The sequence below is a fragment of the Uloborus diversus genome, chromosome 4 (genome assembly GCF_026930045.1).
Source record: "Uloborus diversus isolate 005 chromosome 4, Udiv.v.3.1, whole genome shotgun sequence".
Lineage (NCBI taxonomy): Eukaryota > Metazoa > Arthropoda > Arachnida > Araneae > Uloboridae > Uloborus > Uloborus diversus.
This window is the reverse complement of record NC_072734.1, coordinates 10,684,367-10,711,670: the sequence shown is the minus strand read 5'-3', so window position 1 is coordinate 10,711,670 and position 27,304 is coordinate 10,684,367. Positions and strand designations below refer to the sequence as shown.

Sequence of the window (27,304 nt, the reverse complement as noted above, 5' to 3'; positions counted from 1 at the left end):
CATCATCCCAGCCTTAAAAACCAAGAAAGATAACAAAATTTGCACTAATGATTTTAGGTCTCTCTCATGACATTTAGCCAAACTGTCCTTTAAAAAAAAAAAAATTAGTTTCTTTAAAGTTACATAAAATTATCCATTAAGTAAAACCTCAAAATTTATTTTGAAGAATTAAAATTCCCACTGAAGTACATTATTGCTTGTAAAATTTAAGTAAACAGTTTTGTATGTAATGTTAGATTTCATACTTAAGTTTTTTAGATATTTGGTGTAATTTTTCATTTACTAATTTATTTTTCATATTGTGCTTAATTCTTTTGTATTCACATCATAACATTTTGAGGGAAAAGATATATCTGTTCAGAATAATGTCAGAAAACTATGTGCATTTCTATGATATTAAGTTAATGTTATTGGTCCTTATTTTCCAGCAAAATATCATAAAAGTTACTTCAGATGACAAATTACCCCCCTTAAGAAATCCCGATATTTTAATTGGAGAAAATGATCTCACGTCATTATCCTACCTTCATGAACCTGCTGGTGCGTATAATTTTCACTTCTCCTTTTAAATTTCTCAAAATATTCTTAGAAACTAATATATTTCTTATTCATTTATAGTGCTGTATAACCTTCAAGTTCGGTTTTGCAACCAAAATGCTATTTATACATACTGTGGTGAGTGGTTTTCCTTTTTTTTTTTCTTGACTTATTTTACAAAAACAGTAGTATTTTAAATTTTAGGTTATTTTTTCTTCCTTGATATCTTTATTGCTTGCCAGTTTTTAATACGGTAATCAGAGCCTGATTACCACAGGGGCATGTGGGACACAGGCCCCTCCTCTTAGATTTCTGGGGGCCCAAAATCCCCTTAATTTATCATGCTGATAAAAAAATAAATAATGATTTCACTCAGAATCTAGAGTACAATGATGTCATTAGTATTTTTGCAAATGCCAAGACAAGAAAAAAAAATCTCTTATTCGTTGATAAAAATTCCCCTTAAAAATTTGATCTCTTTGCAACTCTCAAAACCACTCCAAGTTTAGTCAGCATTTTCCATAAAAAGTTATATCTTATAACTTTTTATAACTAGATAACTTTAATATTTCCCGTAAACTGGCAAAGTTTAACCACATCTTATATAATCGTCGTATCCCGTATCTCTTCTACTTTTTAAATGTGATATGAAGTTGCCACCAAATTTAGCATGGTTGTGTTAATACGCAAGTATCAAAATGTTTTATAGCTTCATAATAAGCGGGAATAGGCGGGGGGGGGGGGGGGGGGGGGCAAAATAAATTTCATGCCCAACGTCTTCAAAAATCTTAGTCCCTAGAGGGGCCCTGAAATAGAAATGTGCCCCATGTCCAATATCAGAATGATCGGGCTCTGACGGTAATAACTTAGTGAGTGTGACCATAACTGATCAAACCTGTGTATTGCAAATGTTTTCCAAATAAATGAATCAGTTGAAAATTTTGCGGATATAAAAGTGCAATTTCTAAGTTCTAACACTGTGATGATTAGTTTTTCCTGTGAACTAGAAAGCAGCATCACAGTTCTAAAGCAATCCAAATTTTTAAAAAAGTGCTTTACCATGCCCATAAATAGTTATTTTCCCTACCGTAAAGCTCTATGAACTTTACTATTTTAATCGGTGCATTCCTAGAAAAAAATAGTAAAGTTTTCTTAGAGTTATTTATTTTCCAAGTAAACAAATCTATCAAAGGATGGTTTTGTCAATATTGCCTGAACACATTTACTTACATCATAAAAAGCTAAATAATTTAACATTTTAGGTATTTTTTGGATATCCATAACAGGGTTTTCGCTACAATCGCATTTCTTGCAAAATGCGAAAATACTAACCAAAGTGCGAAAATAGAACAAAGCATTTCTGCTTTTTTGCTCCTATACAACAAGAAAAAGAAGGGGGGGGGGGGAGGTGTACAATCAAAGAGCGGAAGCGATATTGAACTTAATTGTATTTATAAATCATAACTAACATTTATAAACTGTTATTAAGTTGAACAATATTTTGTCTTAATGGACATTTTATCCCCACAATAAATGCATTATTGGGGTTTTTCAAAAAAAAAAAAAAAAAAAAGTTTGCTCCCTCAATACCAATAACAATTCTGAATTTTTCATTTCGAATTTTTAAAAGATATTACCTATTGTGCATTTATTTCTTCAAAGATGTCAAGCCTGAAATTTAGTATTTTGCTAAAGACTTTTCCCCAATTTTAGCTTTTTTGATAAAGCATTTTTAAACTCGGCTTAAACGCTGATCCATAATCATTTTTGAATCAATGGAGTTCAACCTTTCAATCTCACTACCTTTGTATGAACTTTCATGTTTATGACTTATTTCAGATTATTGAATGTTATTGTTAGCTTGAGAACCATGATAATGTCAAAAGCAGTTAGATATTGCATATTATATTAAAAAGATTGTATTTATTCTCTGAAATTGCAAATGTTACAAATTTATTATGTACTTAAGATTATTTAAGTACATGATAACCTTTTGTCAACCTATCCCCATATGTAATAGCCAATGATTGAGTAACGCATGTTTCAACAATGAAACTCGCACCACGGCATGATAATTTGATAATGTGTTTTGGTAATATTTAACATGCAAAGAATAACTTTATCATGACAAGACTGAACTCGATCCAGTAACTTCACTGTTTTACTGGTGAGACTGCGTCATTTCAGGGGAATGAAGAAACGAAAAAGCAGTCAACTATGAACACTATCTACTAGAGTTTAGGGTCAATCCATTGGAGTTAGGGTTAAAATTTCAACTATCAAATGTCGCTAAACAGGCAATTGGTGGCTAAAATGTAGAAGAAGAGAAGCAATTTTCACCTGTCATACCTTGACGGGCGACTTTCTAGTATCATTTGTATTTATAAATGTATATATAAATGATAAAGGTGTGATAGTCTGAATTTTGTTCAGATTATGTGATTTGAAAACTAGAGATTGACCCTTGGCTTGATGTGTGATGTAAATTAGACTCAGTAACCACCATCTGATTGAATAACTATCAGGATGTATGAAGTCATTCTTTAGTCAGTTATTTTGCATTTCTTACATTAATAAAGAGGCAGGTTCAGAGCCGGATTTGGAAGTGTGGTGCCCCGGTGCAACAATGGAGTGGAGGCCGCTAATCAGGTTTCGAAAAGATCATCATATATTCGAAAATATGCTTTGATATATTTCCAAATATTTTGATATATATGTATATATCCGATATTTTCTATCAGCATTTTAATAGTAAATACATCCTGAAGTTACTGCTATTTATTTTTTTATATTATTATAATAATTCATAGACTTAAAATTACTGTTTCTTATTTATATCTAAAAATACATTTTATTTTGAAAGTTATGTACTTTTAAGGTTATTTTCATATGATATTTAGAAATACATTCTTTGTAGAAATACCAAAAAAAAAAAATGTCTGGGTGAAAAAACGTAAAGTTTGCTGACCCGTGAAAGTTAGGATACTTTGTAAAAATTTATTGTGGGGGCCCCTTTGTGGAGGAGGCCCCGGGGCAGTAGCCCCGCCTGCCCTCCCCTAAATCAGGCCCCGGGCACCTTGCAACTCCAAAACACGAGCCAGCAATATTTTAATATTTTGTGCTTTAATGATCTTGTTGTCTCATTTATTATCTACTTACTTTATAATATATTTGTTTTACCTTTTAGGCATTGTTCTGGTGGCTATCAACCCTTACGAAGAACTCCCTATATATGGCAATGATACTATTATGGCATATAGAGGCCAGTCCATGGGAGACTTGGATCCACACATATTCGCAGTCTCAGAAGAAGCATATACACAAATGGAGAGGTACTCTATATCTGCTTGTTTATTGTTATTATTATTATTATTAATCTTTTGAATTGCAGAAATGATTTTTTTTTTGCTTTGTAAATTAAATTTTACTGAATCGATGTTTAATATTTTGCTTCAAGTGACATTCACTTGAAGGCATGTCACTAAGTAAAACTCTGTTCAATGCATTTTATACATATAATTATTAACTTAATAAATGTGCTAAATGGATGTTGAATCAAATACCTTGACAAATTTTATCTATCATTACTGAACTGGTTGAAAATTTCAAAAACATCCAATACTTTGATACATATCCGATATTTTTTATCATCACAAACTAAATTCTTTAAATAGTAACTGCATCCTCAAATCACTGTTATTTATTTACCTATATTGTTACTTTGTTATGGACTTCAAATTAATATTTCTTCCAATATTTATCTATTTAAATATACATTTCGAGTGAAAGTTTACATGTTTTAAATGTGATTCATCTGTGAATGATATTTATTTACAACCATTTGTGAAATTTGATAATGTAATGTTTAAAAAAAAATGTAACATAACTAATACTGATATTGGCTATTACAGGCATCCCTCATATAGCACGGTACTTCTACAATACGGTTTCGATATTACACGGCACCAAATTTGCGATTATTACAACACAGTTTCGATATTACACGTTACGAAACTTGAATTTAAATATTTCATGGTTTTGATATAACTCGAATGTTATATTTAAAAATGATGGATATTCATTTTTGTTTAATACATTCTGTTTACGGTTGATAACCCTAATAAGTTTTTACTTTGTTTTTATGAAACTTGGTTTCGGTATAACACTGTACACATCCCTTGATTTACATTATTTCTAAGTCTCGTATAACACGGTTTCGATATAACACAATACATGTTAACCTGATTTTTCTCATGCACATACATAATTAGTATTAAAAATAAGTAAAAATGTTATTTTAAAAAAAGTTTTTTATAACAAGATTTTGATACTAAATGGAACAAATTAACTTTGTTATACGAGGGACACCCCTGTATATTGCATTTCAACTATTATATTTCATATGCTGTGTGAAAGTGTTTCATATATATAGATATATATATATATACATGTGCTCTGTAAAAATCTCACAGAAATACTGCAGTACATACAGAAATTTGAAACAACATATAAAATTGAAACATGGAAAAGTTATTTAAAATTATATATTTCAATGGTTTATTGATGTAAAATATGTTACTTTTTGGTTATTTTTAATAATAAGTGAGGAAAGTTAATGTGGTTAACACATAAAATTTTTGTATTACAAATGTTGTAGTTCCAAAAATAAATATCGAAAATATGAAGATATTCTCTAAATAAATATCAGATATAGCATATTGACTAATATATATCAGCGAACCCCGATTACTTAAAGTTGCTATATATATTCAATAATATAATATTTGAACACATAACATATTGTTCATCTGCACATTAACTGTGCTTAATTAAAAGCATACATAAAAGAACAATAATTAATAACCTAAATATGTTAGATAGACAGACTGGAAAAGAGGCAGGGTACATTTTCCTGGAACAGAAATATTTTGGAGTGTATTGTATTTTTTGTAAAAAAAAAAGGTTGGATATAAGAGAATACATAAACTTCTTGAATGAAAGAATGAGGATTTAAAAATGTGTTTTGTAGAATGACATAAAATGTTCCAATTGAATGACATACTCCACTCTTACTCCGATGCATATGCAGAAATCATTTCTAAATCATCTATAATAGACTCGTCATTTAGGGGGTCCTTGGCTTTCAGAAGTTAATGTCTTACATTTTAGTGGACGTGTTGCGTGTTGTTTTTTTTTCTAATGTGCTTTGAATATACCATTTGTTCTCTCTCCCCCCCCCCTCCTCCAGAAAAAATTGATCTGGCTCTTGAAGTTGTTTTACTTGTTTATCATTGTGAACGTTCTCCATAACTTTGACATCATTCTACAGAAATATATTGATGTTCATGAAAATCTTTGATCAACACAATTCATAAACCTAATAATCAACAGTATTTTTTTAATCAGTTTTTACCATAATTTGACTCATAAGATTTTGTTCAAGGACGGATACAAGGGAGGGGCGATGGGGGCGATCACCCCCTCCTTCAGCCGAGAGACAGGAACCTTCTTCGCGTGTATTTTTGACATTAAATTTTCAAAACTGTAATTTTACATAATATTCGATGCTGTTAGAAGAAAGATAGCTCCTCCCTGGAATGAAAGCCTTGAAAACGCAATCGTAACCCATATCTTATTACACTGGGGAGAGGGACTGGAACTTTCTACAGGATTTTTTGCGAAATTGAAGTTTCAAAATCTCAATTTTAGACGATCTTAGATGATATTAGGGCTAAATGCAAATGTTCACCTTGAATATTTTTCGAAAGAAACACAACTGTAGGACACTTTTGATTACATAAGGGATGATTGGGGATACACTTGATATGCTATACTTTTGATTACATACTATGGAATTCAGTACACTCCTTCGAAAGTTTTTAGAAATTGAAGTTCCAAAGAGTAAAAAACAATCGCCCCCTCCTTGAACATTTTCTGAATCCGTCCTTGATTTTGTTCCATGTTGAAATCAATACTTTACATTTGTATTTTGTATCATTATGATTTGAATGATTTGTCATGTTTTGGATTTCAATTTGCAGAGAAAGTCAGAATCAGTCCATCATCGTAAGTGGCGAGTCAGGTGCCGGTAAGACGGTGTCTGCAAAATATGCAATGAGGTACTTTGCTACAGTTGGTGGATCAACAACAGAAACACAAATTGAAAAGAAAGTATTGGCATCTAATCCCATCATGGAGGTAAGTTTTTTGAATAGTTTTAAAAATGGCAATTAAAGTAGTTTCATCTTGAAAAATGGGGGTAAAACTTGAAATGAGAAATAAAAACTTAAATAGCAACAAAAATGCAGACGTGTTTTTTGGGACTAATGAGGAGTCTTTTTATCGTCGCCAAAAGCTTTGCGCTTTGGAGTGTAAGAAATTTGAACAGACTACCTCAATTTTTTTTTTCATTAATGCAGTTGTTCATTGTTAATCTGTAAAATGTATCTGCAAAATTATTGCTAGTTGTGAATTTATTATTGTGATGATTGTGTTATTTTTGTTTTGCATCAGGTTTTGGCTTCAGAAATTTCAATATTGCTGAACAATAAACAGTATCAAGTAGACTGAGTAAAGCACAAATTAGTTAAAATTCCAAGTTTTTTTTTTCCTATATTAAAACACTTAACTCATTATGTTTCTTTTACAAAATGAAAAAGCTCATTGAATATAAATGAAAAAGCTCATTGAATATAAATTTAAATACCAAAATTTTCTTGAAAGCTTTTTCCCATGTAATATTGCTATCTTTTATTTTTCCTTTGAAAATGTTTTCTTTATTTTATTTACTAGAAATATATTTTAAAAAGAGAGATTATTTGTTTTAAATCCTTTAAATTTTTTCTTTTTTTTCTTGAGTGGAATGAGTGATGATTTCAACCAATTGTGTAAGATATAAGTTTTCTTAGTAGAATGGAAGGAAATATATACATTTGTTTTTATCTGTAAATTTTTAGAAATTTTCGAGTAAAAGCTGTATAATCACATATCTCCTAAGTAGTCTCCTGTGGGCTTGCTGTCGTTTTTTTCATGAAAGATTCTGTTGCATGGTAGTGTTTTGGTTTACCTTCCTCTTTAGTTTATTTGCTTTTCTTTCTTTCTTTTTTTATTATTAAAGAAGTATTATTAGCAGCTTTTACCACCATTTTAACAAATTTCTAAAATATCAGAAATTGCTTTTAGTGCTAGTCGTTTTTTCTCTATAAATTATCTGAACTTTAAAGTTTGTTATTTACTTCTGTTTTGTAGTAAGTTACCACCCTAAAGCCAGTTGACGGTGTATGTTAAGTATTTACTTCTGTTGTTTCAGATTTTCTTATTATTAATTATGCAAAGGTTTTTTTTTGTCAAAATAAACATCCATTATTGATTTTTTTGTTTTTTGAGTTTATAAGCTAAACAAAATTTTGCTTGAATCTTATACAATAAATACACTTTGAATGTTATTGATGCTTTTTTTTTTTAAAGATTGCAAACATAAACAATACTTTATCTACAATCTACATTTATCTTTTATTTCATCCATCTATGGGTAGTTTTTATTGTATTTGCTATTTAATCTAAGTTTCTGTAGTTATTAAGCCCTTTGATTCAGGATTTCTATTTTCCTATAGGCTATTGGAAATGCAAAGACTACGAGGAACGATAATAGTTCGAGGTTTGGTAAATATATAGAAATCGACTTCAATCCACGATATCATATAATAGGTGCCAATATGAGGACATATTTGCTAGAAAAGTCAAGAGTTGTCTTCCAAGCGGCTGATGAGAGAAATTATCATATATTTTATCAGCTCTGTGCTGCTTCTGATTCTGAAGAGCTTCAAGATCTGCAACTAGGTAAATTCCAGTCACCTGTGCAAAATAAGTAAACTGAATTGTAAAATGCTCCTTTTAGCAGAATAGACCTCTTGGTTCTGTTGAATTCCTCTTTCTCCCATTTCAAACTGCCCTTTGCTTTTTATTTCTTTGTTTAACTTTTTTTTAAATCAGTGTAAATGTAATATTTAAATTAAACCCTGTTTGGTTATGTGTTCAGTGCAAAGATAGTTAAAAGCTTATGTAATAAATTTATGTAGTTGTGAATGAACTTGAGGAACTATGTAATTGAGCTACTATAAATTAATAGAAATTGAATCAGTATGATGATCAAATAATGTTTCATTTATCATTTTAAATCCTCTCCCCTCTAGTTTTCAAATAATTAAAAATTTGAGAAATTTTGTCAACATGGAAATATCTCTGATTTTTGTTACAGAAATGTTCATTTAAAATGTTTAGTAAATGCTTAAAACTGGAAATCTGTTTTTAAGATTGAAAGAAATATTATTTTTATGGTAAATATCATTGTTATTTAATCCTTTCTCAGCCTATCAAAAATGTACTTAGTGTCAAATACATCATTTAAAAAAATATATATTTGTTAAAGTTTTATTTTATTTTTGATTAAAGTAAATTTGAAAGTAAATAAATAATAAATCAAATGTAAAAAAAAAAAATATCATATAAAAAAAACACTATTTAATCTCATCCAAATGCTCATGAATGCAGGTGCGTCAGATTTTTGCATTGTGTTATTTTTGAAACACAAAGGTTTTTGAAAAAAAAAGGGAGGGGGCAATTAAAAAGTACCGTGTAAGATTTTACCAAGACAAAACTAACATCAATGGGTCATAAATGAACGTTGTTACATTATTTCTAATGTAAGTTTTGTTGCTAATTTCTTAAACTCATATACACTATGAAAGGGCAGGTAGATGTGAGATGTTTTAATTTTTAAAATATTTTATGTGTTTTGATAATTCTAAACCCATTTGGATTGTACAAGAAAACTTTGTTTCACAGGGGACCAAAGTTACTTTCATTACACAAATCTTGGAGATTCTCCTGTAATTTCTGGGGTTGACGATGCCAAGAACTTCCAAGAAACACGAAATGCCTTCACACTTTTAGGTGATGTTTTGATTTATGAAACTTTTAGTTTTTCTTTTCTTTGTTTCCTTTTTTATTAATGCTTGTTGATTTCTTTATTTACTTTGTTGGTTTTGACTTAAGCTGTTAACTTGTTTTTTGTTAAAAAAAAGTTTATACCTTAAAAATTCAGATACTTGTATAGCTGTTATGTGAAACAGTATTGGGTAAATTTTGTGTGTCAGTTGAATTCTTTCTTGGAGAAAGATGTTAAGTTATAATTTTTGGTACAATGTATAGCGTTTTCGTACATTTTACAGAACTACTATTAAGCGTAAATAAAGTTTTGAGCAAATATAACTTATGTGTATAGTATAATTTCAATTCATTTTCTAGTAATCAAATAAGTCTTACCGTACTAGCTTGGTAAAATTGTTTATTGATAATTTTTTAGTATATTTTTGTCATTTGAAATGTCTTAATGTAAGCAACTCTATGTTAATTTAATTTGTTATTCCCAACAATTCAATATTGCCATACTTTCAAGAGCGCCCATATAGGGTGGCAAGCCCCCCCCCCCCTAGAAATTAGAACTTCCTTGCTTTTAATACTTTTTTCTTTGCAAAAATGTAAAAACAGTTCTTCTCCAGCCATTAATGAATAAGTTATTAAAAATGTCAAATTTTAATTACTCTAATCTGTCCTGAAGTCTGCTTCCATGGGGAAAATATCCTGCTAAACCATGGTTAAAATATCTGAGCCCCCCCCCCCCTACAATTTTGCATACACCAAAGTTTGTATATGCCCATGCAAACTTTGGTATTCCATGCATGTATTTTACATTTTGTATGTTGCATGTAACTGGTGAAATATTTTGTCTTTAATTTTTAATTTACTTTCATAGGATTCACTGATGCGCAGCAAATGATGATGTTTCGTATCCTATCCGCCATTTTGCACCTTGGTAACATTACCATTTTCAAAGGAGGGAAGAACCAAGACGATGCTGAAAGCTCTATGATTCCTGTGAGTGAACTAAATACAGTAGTCTTTCAACATTCGCGAGGGTACGTTTTGGGAGAATCTCGTGAGTTGAATCTGCAAGTGTTAAAGTTGTCTTCTTACCCAGAGCCCGACTAACTGAAAGTGTGGCCCTAGGCCCTTTAATTTCGAGGCCCCATGAATACTCTATAACCTGGTCCAAATGCATTTTTGGGGGCGCCTTTGTCACTGACAAAACTATGTAAATTATTTATCATGTGCATTCATAAGTTCTCTTCGGGGCACCTCATGATTGAGGCATGGTAAACTCACTACTGGCAGAATTAATAAAAATTCTCCTTTAAGAAAGTTCTCTTCTAACTAAAAGTCATTATTTTTTTAATTATTACTTTAAAAATGCATGTATTTTTTTTCATAGTTGTAATGCTATGCATAATTCTTTAATTTGAGGCCCCTTAGGAGTATGGGGCCCCAGACCCAGGCCTAGTTGGCCTGTGGGGTAATCAGGCCCTGTTCTTACCTTGATGAGAACTAATATTTAAGTAAAAATTGAAAAAATCGACTTAAGTGAATCATAGCTAGATTAGGATAAATTATGGGCCAGAATACAAATATAATTAAATTGTTTAATTTTTCTCTAGAAAGGAAAAAAATTACAAACCCAGAATTTTCATTCTCATTACTACATGCCTATTTTATTAATACCAAGTTTCCATCTGTTTTTAGAAACAAGTTCCTTACTTGAAATACACTGCCAGCTCAGTCATTTCCAGCCAAGGACTGCGAGGATTCTAATGGGCGATAATTTACTGAATATACCTTGCCTCGCGTTCAATCTTCGAGTGGAACCGAACCATTGCTTCAGTCACTTGTCTGGTCTGCTAATTCTATATTAGCTACCAGTTTGTTTCGCACTCTTGGCTTTCTTAAGAGGTTTTCCATCTCCAGCTCAGTCACTTTCCTATGCCGGGCTAATGAGTGCTAATAAGCGCGAAACTGCAGTCCTCGGCTGGAAATGACTGAGCTGGCAGTGTATTTCACGTATTTTTGCTTTAGCCCTGGCTAATGGGCGGTAATTTACTGAATAAGTTTCTTACTATTTGGCTTTAAACTTGGAACAGTAACTGTTAATACCAAATAAAGATGATGGTTTGTTTTAGAGGGTTGTAGAACATAATTTTTGATTTTCATCAATGAACATGACAACAGGCTCCATTGATAAGCTTTGTAGGCCCCATATGATCCACTGATGATTAGTGGGTACCACAGTCTCTCAACCAAGTCATCTTTCAAACATTAACAATGGCCAACATGATCAAATTCACGAGCCCCATGTGGTCCATATGCCATAGGTTGAGCAACAATAACTGGAAACACTATCAATCAAGTCACCTTTTGGAAAAGAAAAAAAAATTAATTTGAATTTCGGCTTCTTGAATTCAAATTATGTTTTTCGCAATCACGAATGTGTGTGTGTATGTAGGCGTGTGTGTTTATGTGTGTGGGGGGGGGTGTAGGGGGGTATTTGCATGTGTGTGTGTAAGCATGTGTGTTTATGTCTGTGTGCAGGCATGAGTGTGTGGGTAGTTGTGTGTAGGTGTGTGTCTATGTGTAGGTGTCTGTATGTGTTTGTGTGTGTAGGCGTATGTATGTGTGTGTATGTGTACGTGCGTGTATGTATGCGTGTAAGTGTAGGATATTGACGCAACCTGGAGACTGTTTTCGCTAGAGGTGCAGCATCCTGAGGCGGCCGGTTGACAGTGATGCTGCAGAGGGTGCTGGTGGGAAAATAAAATGATAGGACCTCAAAACAGTCAAATGAAAGCAATAAGCAATCGTGATTGCTCAAAAAAAAATCGAAATTTGTTCACCCATACAAGAGTACAGTACCTCAGACCAGCGGTTCACAAACTTTTTAGACACCGGAATCCTTAGCAATTTGCTTTTACTTCAAGGAACCCCATTTTTGTTATGACTAAAAGACAAAATGTTAACAATGTAGGAGTCAAATAATAAATATAAAAAGTGATCATCATTTGATAACTTTCCTCTGCATGGAAGAAACTATTTGATTACTTGAAAATTTTCGTGACAGATTAACATGTTTTAATGTGAACTGAACCTATCTTAACCATTTTTGGAAACTATCTGTCTGGCTGTTTGTGTTTAGAAAGCATTTGACCTTCTTGAGGGTGATCTAACTCAAAACATAATGCATGAAATTGAAAGAAACTTGGTATACATTTGCATCTCCATTCGCAAAGTTCAAATGTCGCCATAGAACCGAATTTTAGCAAATGCGATAATACGGAACTATCAATAGCTCGTATGGAATACAGAGAGGAAAGTTTCATTATATCGGACAGTATACTTCACTGCACTCTCCAGGGTCCTCTGTAATGGCGGATTTATCATGCCACAAATGGTTGTTTCTGACAGAAATTCCCGCCAAGAGAGTAAAAGTTTCTGTTATATTCAAAGCTGTTCTTTTTAGGCAAGAAATACCAAAATTCAGCTTTCTTTTTAATGCTGTTATTTTGTTTTTCCCAACAAATGTGGTTACTGTTTCCGTTTGAGTGAAAATAGCTTTTTCTTGCAGTTCATCAGAAATGTTGACAAAATATTGATCAGCCGTCGTTCCTCATGTAAAACATTAAAAACAGCTCAAAATATTGATGCCTTTTGCTCCAGTTGAAAAAACCCTCATTTCATCTGGAAGTTCATACAACCTTTTAAAAACTTGTGTTTCAAATAGCCAGCATATTTCATATAGAAAAGTAGTGATTTGTGTTGCCTACTCATGCCTTCATAAATCTTGCTAATTGGAGAAAACGAGATTTGAAAAAATAAACTATTTCTGAAGCTTCATTAAGTACAGTAAAACTTGTGAAGTTGATCACCTTTGTAAGTTGACCGCTTTTTTCAGGCACGGAATTAACCCTTCTCATATAAGTCAACCTCTGTAAGTTGACCACCTGTTTAAGTTGACTACTAAAGTAGTGCACCACAAGTGGTCAGCTTACACAGGTTTCACTGTACGTACTTTCCTCGAGTCAGATGGTAGTTACTTGATTATGCTGGCATGGTGATGCAAAACACTGTGACGACTTTCAATCCGGAGCGACATTTTAGATCCATGATATTGGTTATTTCATTTCTCTTGAAACTAGTGGGAAATAAATTTATGTAACAGTTAACTCGCGGCGGAACCATTCTTATACTTTAGCGGAACTCAAGGGTTCTGTGGAACACACTTTGGGAAATGCTGCCTCAGTCAAACACACAGATATTATACACTGTAAACTAATAGCCCCCTTCCTTTTTGCATCAGGGTTAAAAACAGAGTTTAGAGCGGAGTTAGACTTTTGCATCTAAGGGAGCTAAGCCCCTGCCAAAAAAATAAAAAGTAATATATGTAGTTGGCGGAAGGGGAGAACAAAGCGATAACTCCTGTGGAATGTTGTCGAAATTGAAGATTTGCAAAGTTTCAATCTTTGATGGTGTTAAGAGAAGAAAATCAGACATGAGGGCTCCTAAGGACCCTACCCTGGAGAAATTTTTAAATTTTAAATTAAAAAATTTAATCTTTGGCGATCTTCGGTAATGTTAGAGTAAATGAGAAGTCCTATTTCTACAAAAATGAAATTTTTTGGGGATACACATATAGAAAGAAGGCTTTAAAACTCTTGTGTATTTTTTTCTTTGAATGAGCTGATGAGCTTTAAAGGGGGGGGGGGGCTTAGCCCCTTAACTCCACCCATGGTGTAAACAAAAAAATAATAAACTGGTAATGAGGTACCAATAGAATTTAATAAGTTAGAGGCAGTGGTGGATTGGCTTGAGAAACCAGCCCTGGCACAAAAGGAATTGTCTCTGCCAGAGGCATTGATTTGAAATGGTAGCTTAAGGACTCTGTGACCTTGACATACTCAACATGCCCTAGTCACCATTAGCAAACATAAAGGATCTTCGATCCCCTAGCATCAAACCAAGGACCAATCTTGAGTCTAATGCTTTACCAATCAGGCTATTAGGGCTTCTATTTTTAGCATGTGTTTATTTTGTTTGTATTAATTTTTTTCCCAGCACTAAATTGTATTATTTCTTTTTTTCTTTCAGGAAAGTGATCCTCATCTAGTCATTATGTGTGATCTTTTAGGTATTGAATGTGATCAAATGAGCATTTGGTTATGCAACAGGAAAATACAGAGCATGCGAGAAGTTATTACAAAACAACTCACCCAATCTCAGGTATGGCTAAATGTTCATTGTATTCTTCAGTGCCAGTGTTTTAAAATTTATTGTTCTGTTTACTTCATATTGCAGAGTGGAATTGTTACGAAAATTACAATGTTGTGAAAATAAATTTTGTGATTTCATTTAATGGTGCATATGAGGGAATTCCTTAAAACAGTATTAGTATAAAGAAATCAAGAATATATTTACAGCATAACTACAACATTCTTTTTTCGAAGTACTCTCCCTCTTGCGATATGCAACAGTCCCAGTGTTCAACCCACTTAGCTACTCCAAAGAACTCTGCTATCCTGAAATCAGGGTTGGCAAAAACCCGGGTTTTTTAAAAAAAGCCCATGGACCCAGGGTTTTTTGGGTTTTTTTAAATAAAACCCAAAAAAACCCAACTAAAGCTGGGTTTTTTAAAAGAAATGTGGTTTTTTTTGTCTTTTTTTAGGGAAAATGTGGGGTGCTTGTAGCATATTGTAGCGTAAGTATATGGACAAAGCACAAAAATTGTCTTGGGGTAAAAAAAGCTGGAAAATTCAGCGTTTTCTGAAGAAAAGTAAAAAAGACAACGGAACCCAAGAATGGTGAAGTTTCAGATTTTTTGGTTTCCATGATTACCAACAGTTAGGGCAAAGTTACTTCTCGAGTGATAAAATCTATTGTTCGTTTGTTCGTTTTTAATTACTACATTTTTTTCTGGATTTTTATTGTATTTCATTTAGTCACGCAAAACTACTATAGAACCTCAAGTAGTTTAAATCCCTTTTTACTGAACTCCAACTTAATCAAGACATTTCTTTGAATTTTATGTTGCCTGTTTTTCTATTTCTGTGTACATAGTAAGAAATATTAAACTTTTTCGTGAGATAATGAAAATACTGTACATCCTATTCTGTTTTCTGTCCGACCGTTTGTAAAACCTGTTAATTTCTAAAAAATATACCTTGTTTATTCGAGATTTGTTACGTGTTGGTTTGCAGAAAATAATTCACATGAAAGCCTTTTAGCTAGAGTAGTTTCCTCTGTACAATCTACAAATATTGGGAAAATCAGACGTGACATGACTTAGTCAAGATAATTTGAGTTATTTATTGACCAGTTAAAGAAAAAAGTTAAATATATTTATTTAAAATCTTTGAAGCATTTTGTTCATGACATTAAGAGTTAAGAAATACTATTTAAGTTCAAAATTCATTTTTTATGTCCATTATCTGTGGTTAGAACAAATAAAAAAGAAGTTTAAATTGTGAAAGTATTTAAATTAATTAATTTTTTAAAAAACTTCTACAAAAATTTGAAAAAACCCAAAAGTGGGCTAAATAATGGGTTTTTTTAAATGGGTTTTTTCAAAAAAACCCATTGGGTCCAACCCAATTGGGTCCAATCCGGCCAACCCTGCCTGAAATAGCTTAAAAATCTGTATTTTATTTTCTGTTAATCTAAGTTTTGTTCCCTGTTAAGAGTCTTTAGGAAATTTGAATAATTTTAAAGCATGTTTCCATAAAAAAGGCATTCCTTGTAATGCCAAAGCTGGTGTCTGTAATAATCTGCAGTTTTGTACAATTAAATGCTGATATTTCTTATTTTACAAGATCTTAGATGTTTTTAGATTTCGAGTCTATGAATTTACGAGAGTTGATTGTAAAATTTCTAGTTTTGTTTATTCTTGAATATTTGTGTTATGATTTCTGTAATCATTTAAAAAAAAAAAGTTTTCTCAAAATTATTTTTATGGATTTGTAAAAAATATTGCTATTTTATTATTATTATTATTATTTTGAAGTTTTAAAATTTTTAAAACTTTCCCTTTTTTATTATGAGAATATCACTAAGATTTCTAATATCATACAATAAAATATCGATTTTTTAAATGTTTCTGTCAATTTTTCGTATTATCTTTTTGCTTATAACTTATGAAAAGAAAGTTTTACTTAATGTGTCAGTCTTGACTTAGAGTTAAATTACAAAAAATTTCATTGCAAAGTTATTTACTATGCATTTATTATTTATGTTAAAAAATAAACATATGAGACAGTGAGAAGCAAAGGGATTTAAGTGGATATTTTCAAGTTTTGAGTTAACCACATTTGAAGTTGTGGTCCTAGGTAGGTTTTCATTGAAAAGTTTTTCCAAATCATGCTGTATAACAGTATCTACCAGGGCTACTATACTCGATTGCAAGCTTTCTTGGCTATGGAGAAATGAGCTGCGGCCAAGTGAAGGAATAGTTCCTTGCGCTTTGCCAGATAATCGGGAGGAAATTACGCACTTTGCTTTAGAAATCGGATTAGTTAGTTAAACCGACGCAAAAGGGACATTTTTTTGTCATAATTTCTGTGAATCGTTAAATATTTTCAATTTTAAGAGCGGTGCAGCGCGGATCCATACATTCATTTGCAACTGAACGAACCAGCCAATCAGAGCTCACAAACAGTTGGCGATCTCCGGATATTCTGCGTTTGGCGCGATTTTGCTCAAGTGCTCCACTCTCGTTGAAGTATGCCAAAGCAGATTAATTCGCCAAGCAGGCAACTGCGAGTGCGGTGTCTTATCGGAGATCCTCCTTACAAACCTACAGGCGGTCTTTTCACTCAGTGTTTTTCCTCCGCGCTTAATGACGTCACTGACAAGTTAACTTGCAAGCTAGTATAGTACTATCTCTTGCCCTAAGACAGAGGAGAGGTTCACTTACCTTGTGCTGGTTATCTCCAAATTTTTAATTTTGGCACTTACATCCCTTTACTTCCCACTGCCTCATATATTATATTCTGCACTTCTGTGCATTTCTAATGATCTTCAATTTTATGAACTGAAGAAGGAATTTCTTTATTAGTTGGAATAATTATATGATTTTTTGTGTCCTTTTTTTTGTTGATCAATTTAGTTTAATTAGTTTTTAACTTTTTCACTGGTACTGGTACAACTGTTGTACAAGGAAAAAATACATCTTTGCATTATTTATGTTGCTTATATAAGTAAAAATTTTCTTGGTATAATTGCCATGACAGCACTGCTTTTATTACTTTCTTCTATATCTAATACAGTATACTCTCAATATCACAAAGCCGAAGGAACACTAAAAAAATTCAAGGTGTGGAGTTTTCGAGGTAACAAGGTTATACTCATAATAAAATAATATTCTAAAAATTAGTCACGATAGTCAAAAATGAGTGAAAACATGTAATAAAAGTTGAAAAACAGTTAAATAAAAAAAAAATTAATTTTTAAAATGAGCCAAAAATAATAGAGAATAAAGAACAAAAAAGACTGCTCTAGTGAAGTAGTAAAATGTAGTGGTTTACCATGACTAAACTTATCAAAGATTTGGATAATCAAGTTGCAGAACGGTTTTGAGCGCCTCATAACAAAATAAGTTAGACAAAGGATTGCACCATTCCCTGTGTCTCTAAAGGGGTTTTCCATTCATCTCTCCTTTTTACAGAGGTGGAAATAGAGTCGAAAGGTTCAACGAAATGATTTGAGAAGGGGGCAGAAAATTTTAGGTAGGTGTTTTGGGCTTCTCAGGACTTACATTTTCTGACACTCCCGGGCTCTTGAATGGAAAGTGACAGTAGATGAGCTTCTCCGAATTATTTCTATTCTAACCCCTGAGAGAAATAATGAAGAGTGTGAGAAATTTTTGGAAACTTTCCTCGAGTTGCTTCAAGACTGTGGTTTCAAAGAAAAATTATATTTGACTTCGAAAAATATTCGACTTAGCAAGATTTTGATTTAAAACTCGTTGACATAAGAATGAAAAATAACATTGGATAAATACGCAAAATCAAAGGGAAAAATAAGTATTCATCATATCAAGGTTTTTGAGGTATCAAAGTTCGAGATATCTATATATAGAAGAAAGTATTGGTTTCATACAAACTTTCGAATTTTGACGGATTTGAACGTTTTGGGCTGTGCTGAGTCCATTTCGTTTTCTGTTGGAACATGGAAAACATTTTGTAAATCAACTATTCAATAATAAAATATTGTTACCAGAGCTTAAAATACTTTTTCTCCTCAGCAAAGAGAAAAATTTAAAACTAAGATGTATTTTGTAATTTATATTTTAATGCTTTAATATTATTCGTTATTTAAACTTTTTAAAAACTAACATGGGCTAAAATGAATCTGGAACTAATTTAAAACATACATCCTATATTTGTTGCAATCATAATTTGTATTTTTTAATCACTTCTAGTTTTTGGTTATTCAGAAAATATATGTATAAAATAATGTTTGGAAATGTTTTGTCTTAGGCAATGTTTGCTCGTGATGCCTTGGCCAAACATATATATTCACAACTGTTTGAATGGATTGTGCGACAAATCAACAAATCTTTGGCTTCCAGCAAAAAAATACATAAATTTATTGGTGTTCTTGATATTTATGGGTAAGACAAGTTTAAAATTATATGTAATTTCAAATTGAAGTTTCATGGTGAAATATTTGTTAAAACTATATAAGTATCTTTACTAATAATAAAGCTCAAAGTCTCTCTGTCTGGATCTCTGTAGGATGTCTGGATCTCTGTGATGCGCATAGCACCTAGACCGTTCGGCCAAATTTCATGAAATTTGGCACAGAGTTAGTTTGTAGCATGGGAGGGTGCACCTCGAAGCGATTTTTCAAAAATTTGATTTTGTTCTTTTTCTATTTCAATTTTAAGAACATTTTCTGGAGCTAAATTATAAGATGGACAAGTAAATTACGAAATTATCATGACGTGAAATGGGAGAGCAAATGAACAGAGTCAATTGGCAAGAATTTCATCATCTATTGTTTGTAAATATACAGGCGAACCTAATGACCTTTTAATTTACATGACCTACAGGCAAAGCCGTGCGGGTAACACTAGTTTGAAATAAATGTGTATGTAAACAGGATTAAATTTAAAGCATGCATACTGTTGTTTATCTTTACATCTCTCTTGCATAATTCATAAAATGCTAGTTTCTCAATTTTTATGTTAGTAATGTACTAAAGTAAGTTATATTTTTCATGTGTATTGAAATTACTTTTAAGAAAATATGTCAGTTGTCGAGGACGGATGCAGACAGTTTTCAAGGAAGGGGCGTTTGATTTTTAGCTGACCTCTTATTACATATCTGATTTATACATATGCTTGGGGGAGGGGTGATGCTACAGCATTTTTATCTAAAACTACTGAAACATAGAGATTTAGCCAAGAAGGTCCCGAAAATGTTTTCTTTCTTTTTCTTTTGAAAGAGGTATCCTAAAACGACATTTTAAAACTTCAATTTTGTGACAATACCAAGCAAATGTTTTGAAACCCCTCCCCTTGATCATTGGAAGTCTTCTAAAATTGCGCTGTTTGCAACTTCAGTTTCGAAAAATTACCAGAGCATAGTCACTAAACCCATTCTTTCCCCTAACACTGAATACTCCAGATGTCTGCAATAGCATCTTTAGACTTACATTTGGGGACTGCACGTGGGAAGGCTTCAAAACGTCTCCGAACATTGCCAAAGAACTCCAAAAATTGTGATTTTCAAGCAGCAATTTCGAAAAGTTTCCAGAAGGAAAATTCAAACCCAATTCCTTTTTTTATAATGAGATCAAAACGGGCCAATACTAGCATTTTAGGACTTCAATTCAGAAAAATTACTGGTGCAGGGTCCCTCCAGGGAGGGACAATTTCCCCTATCGCCGCTCCCTTGTATCCGTCCTTGCCAGTTGTTGATCCTAAAAGAAGTTACTACACTAACTGCTGCTAAACCAGTTTAAGCATGCCCAGATACAAACGTGCATGCACTTAGTGAGCGTGTCCAATGCCAAATTAAGGCTGAATAAAGAGAATGCTTCTAAGTTGTGCTCTTTTTTTGTTAGCTTTGCACATCTTTCTCCCCATACCCTCTTCTGTGTTTGAATTTGTCCTTCCTAGCTTGATGTGCTTAATGTGGGGAAACAATACATTATGGTTAAAGAAAACAATTAACAGTGAAGCATCGTTTATACGTTTTTGAAGGGACTGTATGAAAAAGCGTACAAATGAAAAAACGTATAATAGGTATAGGTTAATGTGTATCAGACTCTGCAGAGACCAATTCAATAAACGTATAATTGATATAAACATATAAAAGAGAAACATATAAACGGTGCTTCACTGTGTATGAATTCAAGTCTTGAAAAATATTGTAGGAATATCTCGACTTCATTTCAAGTTAATGCATTTTTATGGAAAAATGTTTTCAAAAAAGTGCTAAAATTATTATGCTTAGTAATTATTTATGATATTTTTTACAATTTATTTTTCTATGAAAATTTGGGTGAATTTTACTTTTAATGCTGAGAAATTGGTTGTAACAGAACATCTTAACCTCTGATTTAAAAAAAAAGCATTGTAATAATCTAATTAGGTTTTCAGTTTGTATTTCGTATTTTCTCTGTAATTAATTAGATTGATAACTTTAGAGTTATAGCTTATTAAAGTATATTTTACTGTAAATGTTTAAATTAGTTCCTATTTTTATTTAATGCATGAAAGTAATGGTTCCTTTCTGTTACATATGTGTGCATAGATTACACAGCAATAAAGGTCAAAATTAACTAATATCCAACTTTTATTTTTCTGTTTTTGAGGCTACTGGAAAATATTGCATGCTCAGACATTTTATCAAATAATTTAAAACTTCACAAATCATGTGACATTGTGTGTATTCAAAAGCCATCTTGCAATTATTTCACGCGAGTAGAAAAGCAAAAATCAAAGTTATTTATAAAAACTTTTAGGATAGAATATAAAAAGAACAAGCATAATTCACTTTTCATTTCTCTATGAATGTTTTAGTTAAGTTCACTGCAGTTTGACCAGTTATTGTCTTCTTGGCACGTTAGTAAACTACACAAGACTGTATGGATTACACTAATAATACATTACACTAATTTTTAGTAGAAACACAACTGTTACAAAAATCTGTTTCTATTTTTTATCTGATAAGTTAAATTTCATAGAGATGGATTTTTACATTCTTTATCTTATTTAATGAATGCAAAATTGCCAAATTTGTAAATAATCCTAAAGTAAAGTTGAGTACATATTTCAATAAGAAAATTGGGAGTAAAATGTAAAAGCTGCATTTTTTAAATTTTAAACTGAAAAATTTATAAAAACTTGCTTTTTTATAAAACAATCTTTTTTTTTAGGTTTGAAACTTTTGAAATCAACAGTTTTGAGCAATTTTGTATAAATTATGCAAATGAAAAACTGCAGCAACAATTTAATATGGTAAGTATGTATTAGTTTAATTACTTATTCACATGATAAAAATTAATCATATAACTAATGTAAATTACTGTGCAAACATTTCACCTCTTTTGTTCTTTTGGCTTTACTACATCTTCAAAATATTTTTTTGTCCAGCATGTTTTTAAACTTGAGCAAGAGGAATATGTACGTGAACAGATAGAATGGAAATTCATTGATTTCTATGACAATCAACCTTGTATAGACCTTATAGAGAGTAAACTAGGAATCCTGGATCTCTTAGATGAAGAATGTAAGGTAAGAATTATAAAATTATTAGTATTTGGCAGAATGTATAGCTTTTGCATTTCTTTCTTTTGCAACTACATACCTACAAGCCATTCAGGTTTTTTTTTTGTAATCTTAACAAAAATTGGTCAGTTTTTATGATTTTATGCATTATTTATTTATTTTTTTTTCCTTTCCTTTTTCCTATCAGTTGCCAAATGGTGGTATAGCTGAGATTGGAATATTAAATCTTTAATGACAATGCCTGAATTATTTTGACTTATGAGATAATGACTGAAGTTTTTCTAACTCTATTGATTGGATTATTTAAACTTAAATGATCAAATTATTTAGGAGCAAATGCAGGCGTTTTTTTTTCTATTGATATTAAATATTTTTCTATCCGAAAATAAGTTTACTTTTGCAGAATTCTGAATTTTTTAAAAGAATACTGACGTTAATAACTTGACAGATAATAACTAAATAAATAATGAAAAATGTGTGAAATGTTTTTTAGTGAGTTTTATAAATTTCAGCTTGCCAAATATTTATTATTATTAATATTATTATTATTTTTGTTATTATTATTATTATTATTATTATTTTGTGTTGGAAAATTTATCCTTTATTAGCAGTAAAAAATGAAAAAGCTTTTAGAGTAATTGCTTTTCAACATGTAAGCTAGATGTGAGTTCAAATTCTGTTAAAATAGTGAAATATGCAGTTAGAATGTTAAACAATTGAGTACACCAAATGAATAAGTACATCCAGTATAAGAAAGATGAAAATAGACTCTTACTTTTAGATCTCTATGTTCCAAGAATGGTTGTAAAATATTCTGCAAATGGCATTTAATATCAGTCATACGAATGAAATAAAACTCATTGCAAAGTTTATCCCAGTTCAACTAATTTTTGCTGTAAAGAATTAAGAAATGAATCAACTTCTTGATATGGAGATTTATTGAATATTTGTTTAGGCAATCATTTAAAACCAAAATTGGAAAAATAATATTAGTGCACCTGCCATTTTAAAACTAAAAATTGAAATAGTAAATTTAGCTATAAAATTTGTTGAAATTAATGTATTGTCAAGCCACTTTAATGTCAATTTGTGTAATTTATTTTACAGATGCCCAAGGGTACAGATGAAACATGGTGTCAAAAATTGTTTGCACAATGTAAAAAATGGAAGCATTTTGAAAAACCTCGATTGTCCAACACTGCATTCATCATTCATCACTTTGCTGATAAAGTAAAATATGAAGTTACAGGATTTCTTGAGAAAAATAGAGACACTGTAATGGAAGAACATATCAACATACTTAAAGCTAGTCAAGTCAGTACATTTTTTCACATGTCATAATAATTTTGTCATTGAATGTTTAATTACATTAAAACCCTTCTTAATGTACGTCCCTTAAATGGGTCATTCTCCAAAAAACGTAACTTTTGAACGCAAATATTTTCAATTTCAAAATATTTTGCTTTATTTTTTTTTTTTTTTAATTCTTAAATGAAAGTGTTACCTACTAGAAGTAACCATAAACAATGGCCCAGCTAAGTTCCTATTATTTTACTCCTAAATGAAATAATAAAATAATGCCTCATTCAGTTTTGGATCCAAATGCTCTTTTTGGGAGGGGCAATTGAGTAATGCATTATGGGGGTGGGGGGAGGAATAATGAAAAAACATTTTTAAAAAGTTTAAGAAATGAAGCATGGTGGTTTTTTTTTTCCAAGTAATGAAAACTGTTCAAGGATTTTGAATGAAAGTTATAAGTGTTTCGAGTACCACACACAAGAATAAAAAATTGTAAAAAAAAAAAAAAATTCTACTAATATTTTGGATCCATTATCCAAATTAAACTCTTCAACTTTTGATTCATTTGAGGACTCGTGAACTATTTTCAGTAGCCATTTAGGCCCTCAATCGTACTTTTTTCCTTATAAAAAAAATGTTGTAGTATCAAGATATTATTTTAATAATCTCTCTTTAACTATTCGACAACAAGATAAAGAAACCGCCCAAAATCCCAGACCTGATTCCCCATTTGAAAAAGATTTAGACTATTTGGTGGTGGTGGTTAATAAGAAAAAGAGAGGCTTGGCAATCCCCCTCTGGAAAATTTTTAAAATTTAAGGGTATATAATCGAAAAAATAATTCTTGGGTTTCTTGAAGGGACAGGATGACATTCAGGAATTCAACCACACTGGTTTTTTGATATAAGAGCTTCAAAAATGCAATTTTAGATATATTTAGTGATGCTAAAAACCAGGGGGTTTAGGGGCTTTCCCCTGGAAAAAATTTCAGAATTGAAGTCCTAAAAACGCAGTTGTAGGCCCCCTTTGATGACGTAGCAGAAGACATGGGGTTCAGAACTTTTCGATACAGGAGATCCAAAAACACTGTTTTAGACGATCTTTGAATGATGTTGAAAAAAGAAGGACATGGGGGCTCCTCTCCCGAAATTGAAGTCCCGAAGCCATTTTTTATGACGTAAGGGGGAAGGAACGGGGTTTGGAACTTTACATCGGAAAATATGTGAAATTGTAGCCTTGAAAATGTGATGGCTAGCCATCTTTGGTAGTGTTAAGGGAAAGGATGGGGTCAGGAGCTATCCCTCAACTTTTTGATACCGAAGCTTCAAAAACATAATGTTAGTGGATCTTCATTGATGTTAGAGGAAGGACTTCGGGTCGGGGGCTTTCCCCCGGAATTTTTTCAGAATTGAAGTTTTAAAAACGTAATTGAAGGCCCTCATCAACGACATTTTCGAAAACGTTTTCGATTTGCCAATATTTTTGAAATTAAAGCTCTAAAAATTCAGAATTTTGGCGCTCTTTGATGACATTGGAAAGTGGTGGTTGAGGGACTCTCCAATGTAAAATTTTTGGAATTAAAGTTGTAAAAATACAGTCGTAGGTGATTTTTTTGTGATGTGTTGGGGGAGGGGGGAGAGTTAGGTGACCTTTTCATGGAAATTTTTCGAATTTACAAACCTTTTAGAGGGTTGATCGCCCCAATCTCCCCCCCCCCCTTGTGGATCCGCCACTGGCCTTGTTTATGGAAAGAAAAAAGAAAGAATAAAAATTTTAATGTTTAAAAATTGAGGCCAATTTAATATCAAAGTAGTTATTTTGTTCATTGTGCAAACAATAAGCTATTTTAATAATTAGTGGGAATCTAATATTAAGCTCTCTTAACTAAAGTACAGCTTAATTAGCAGTTATCCTTTTAGTTCAAATGTGTGTTAAAAAATAGTATTAAGTAAACTTGAGAACATACTGGCAATTTATAGTATTGGTAGAATGCCTAAGATTGATGTATTTCCCCTTCATCAGTTATTTTCACCTCCAAAATAATGACATTGATTTAAGATCTATTACGGAGGTGAAATTCTGGGAGGCGAAGAATTTTCCATTAATATAAGCCTAACGGATGTATTTTTCAGGGAAATATTTTGTTTTTTCATTGCTGCAATCTGCACATGTTTAGTATTTGAAAACATGTTCACTTCTTTTTTTACATTAATTTACATCCCTGAAATTCAAGTTCACGGTGGTGAGAAGTCACAATAACCACACTTAGTTTTTAAAGCCAAATCCATCTTCTTGTTTTTTGACAGAAATCTCACAACTTTTTTTATGGCTGAAAATAAACAAGGGGGCTCCCTAGTATCATGGAAAATAAAATTTGATGTCATTACCGCCACGTGTTAATGAGGGATGGCATTTTGTGTTTAGGTAATGGAGGTGAGAATTTATTGCGTGTCATGACTCCTTTTCCTACTAAAACACTATATTAAAAAATTAAATATACTTAAACAATTAGTATCTGAGACACCTGTGAAAGGAATAACAAATAAATAAGTACATACTTTAATTAACAACTTATTAAGCAGCATAAACAGTCACACAAGGTGTGTGACATGCCGCGGAGGTGAGAATTCACATGTTGTGAACCAAAAAAATACTAAAATGAAAATTATTATTTAATTGTTGGCAAGTTTAAATAGATATATTTTTGATAAAATTAAAAAGCATCATTAAATGAATTGTTCCTTAAAGTTTTTTTCTGTAATAGGCGTGTGACAGAAATGTTACATTTTTTGACAACTGAACCAAATGTGGACACTCTTTCAAATTAGGTTGCATGAGTTGACGCACCATTTTATGAAAATATTTTTAATAGAGTAAAACCAATATAATACAAAGTATAATTTAACCCGTAAAAGCTTTCATTATTTCAATATTTCTTATTAGAATGGCTGTCAATGAATGATGTGTCCTCATCACTGTTTTTTTTTTGCTGGGAAAAACTGAAGTGATAGTTTGCAGAAAAATAAAATTTAGTTGTGAGGTATTGTTGACAAATTTGTTTTGGAAAGCATAAATTATTTGTATTTTTAAAGTCACTTTTCAAAACAAATCCTTAGTAAATGAAAACCTGGATGAAAAAAATCTTTTTCCAAAAAAACTAATACACTTGTAATTAATGACATTGCTCGAAAGAATATCTTCAAATGAGATATGGTTGAATTTCGGAGTCAAATGTGGTTAGTATTAGTCCTTTGTTATGGTCAAATTAAGAAAATTTCCATGTTTAAGACAGGGATGTATCCCAAATCACCCCCCTTGGATACCCCATTGCTTGTGTTGTTAAACGGATATAGAAAACTTTTGACGGTTGGTTAGATTTTTTTTCCAAATGAGTCATAGTTTTTATTAAAATAAATGGTAAAACATTGGAAGTCAATACTAATGTTTGGGGAAAATGAGTTTAGAATGTAACCAATTTAGTAGAAAATTATGGGCAATGAGACTGAACGATGAAAAAAAAAACAGAAACAATGGTAAGTTGTTTTGGGCATAACTTAGGATACTAAGAAGGGGGTATCATAGTTTTTTTGTGACAATGATGAATGAAAAAGTTTGCAGTTGTTCGAGAATCAAACAGGGTTCAAAAACTCAACCGCAGAACAATATGCTGTAATGAACAACTTAAGTTTTTACTGAAGTAATGGAAATTGAAGTTGCCAGCATAGTGTGAAATTAATGATCAGATCACTAAAGTTGATGATGGACGACTATACACAAAAGATGTTCATTCAACTG

General features: G+C 31.7%; 1 protein-coding gene across 1 annotated transcript in view; it reads left to right on the top strand.

Moving 5' to 3' along the window:
- Positions 1-27,304, top strand: part of LOC129219818 (unconventional myosin-Va-like) — a 94,531-nt gene that overhangs the window by 9,823 nt on the left and 57,404 nt on the right. Inside the window, 12 exon segments of the mRNA XM_054854122.1 lie at positions 429-540; positions 619-675; positions 3,725-3,869; positions 6,579-6,735; positions 8,151-8,376; positions 9,382-9,489; positions 10,352-10,473; positions 14,569-14,700; positions 18,951-19,084; positions 21,859-21,940; positions 22,076-22,216; positions 23,318-23,524. Coding sequence (XP_054710097.1) covers positions 429-540; positions 619-675; positions 3,725-3,869; positions 6,579-6,735; positions 8,151-8,376; positions 9,382-9,489; positions 10,352-10,473; positions 14,569-14,700; positions 18,951-19,084; positions 21,859-21,940; positions 22,076-22,216; positions 23,318-23,524 — 1,623 coding nt within the window.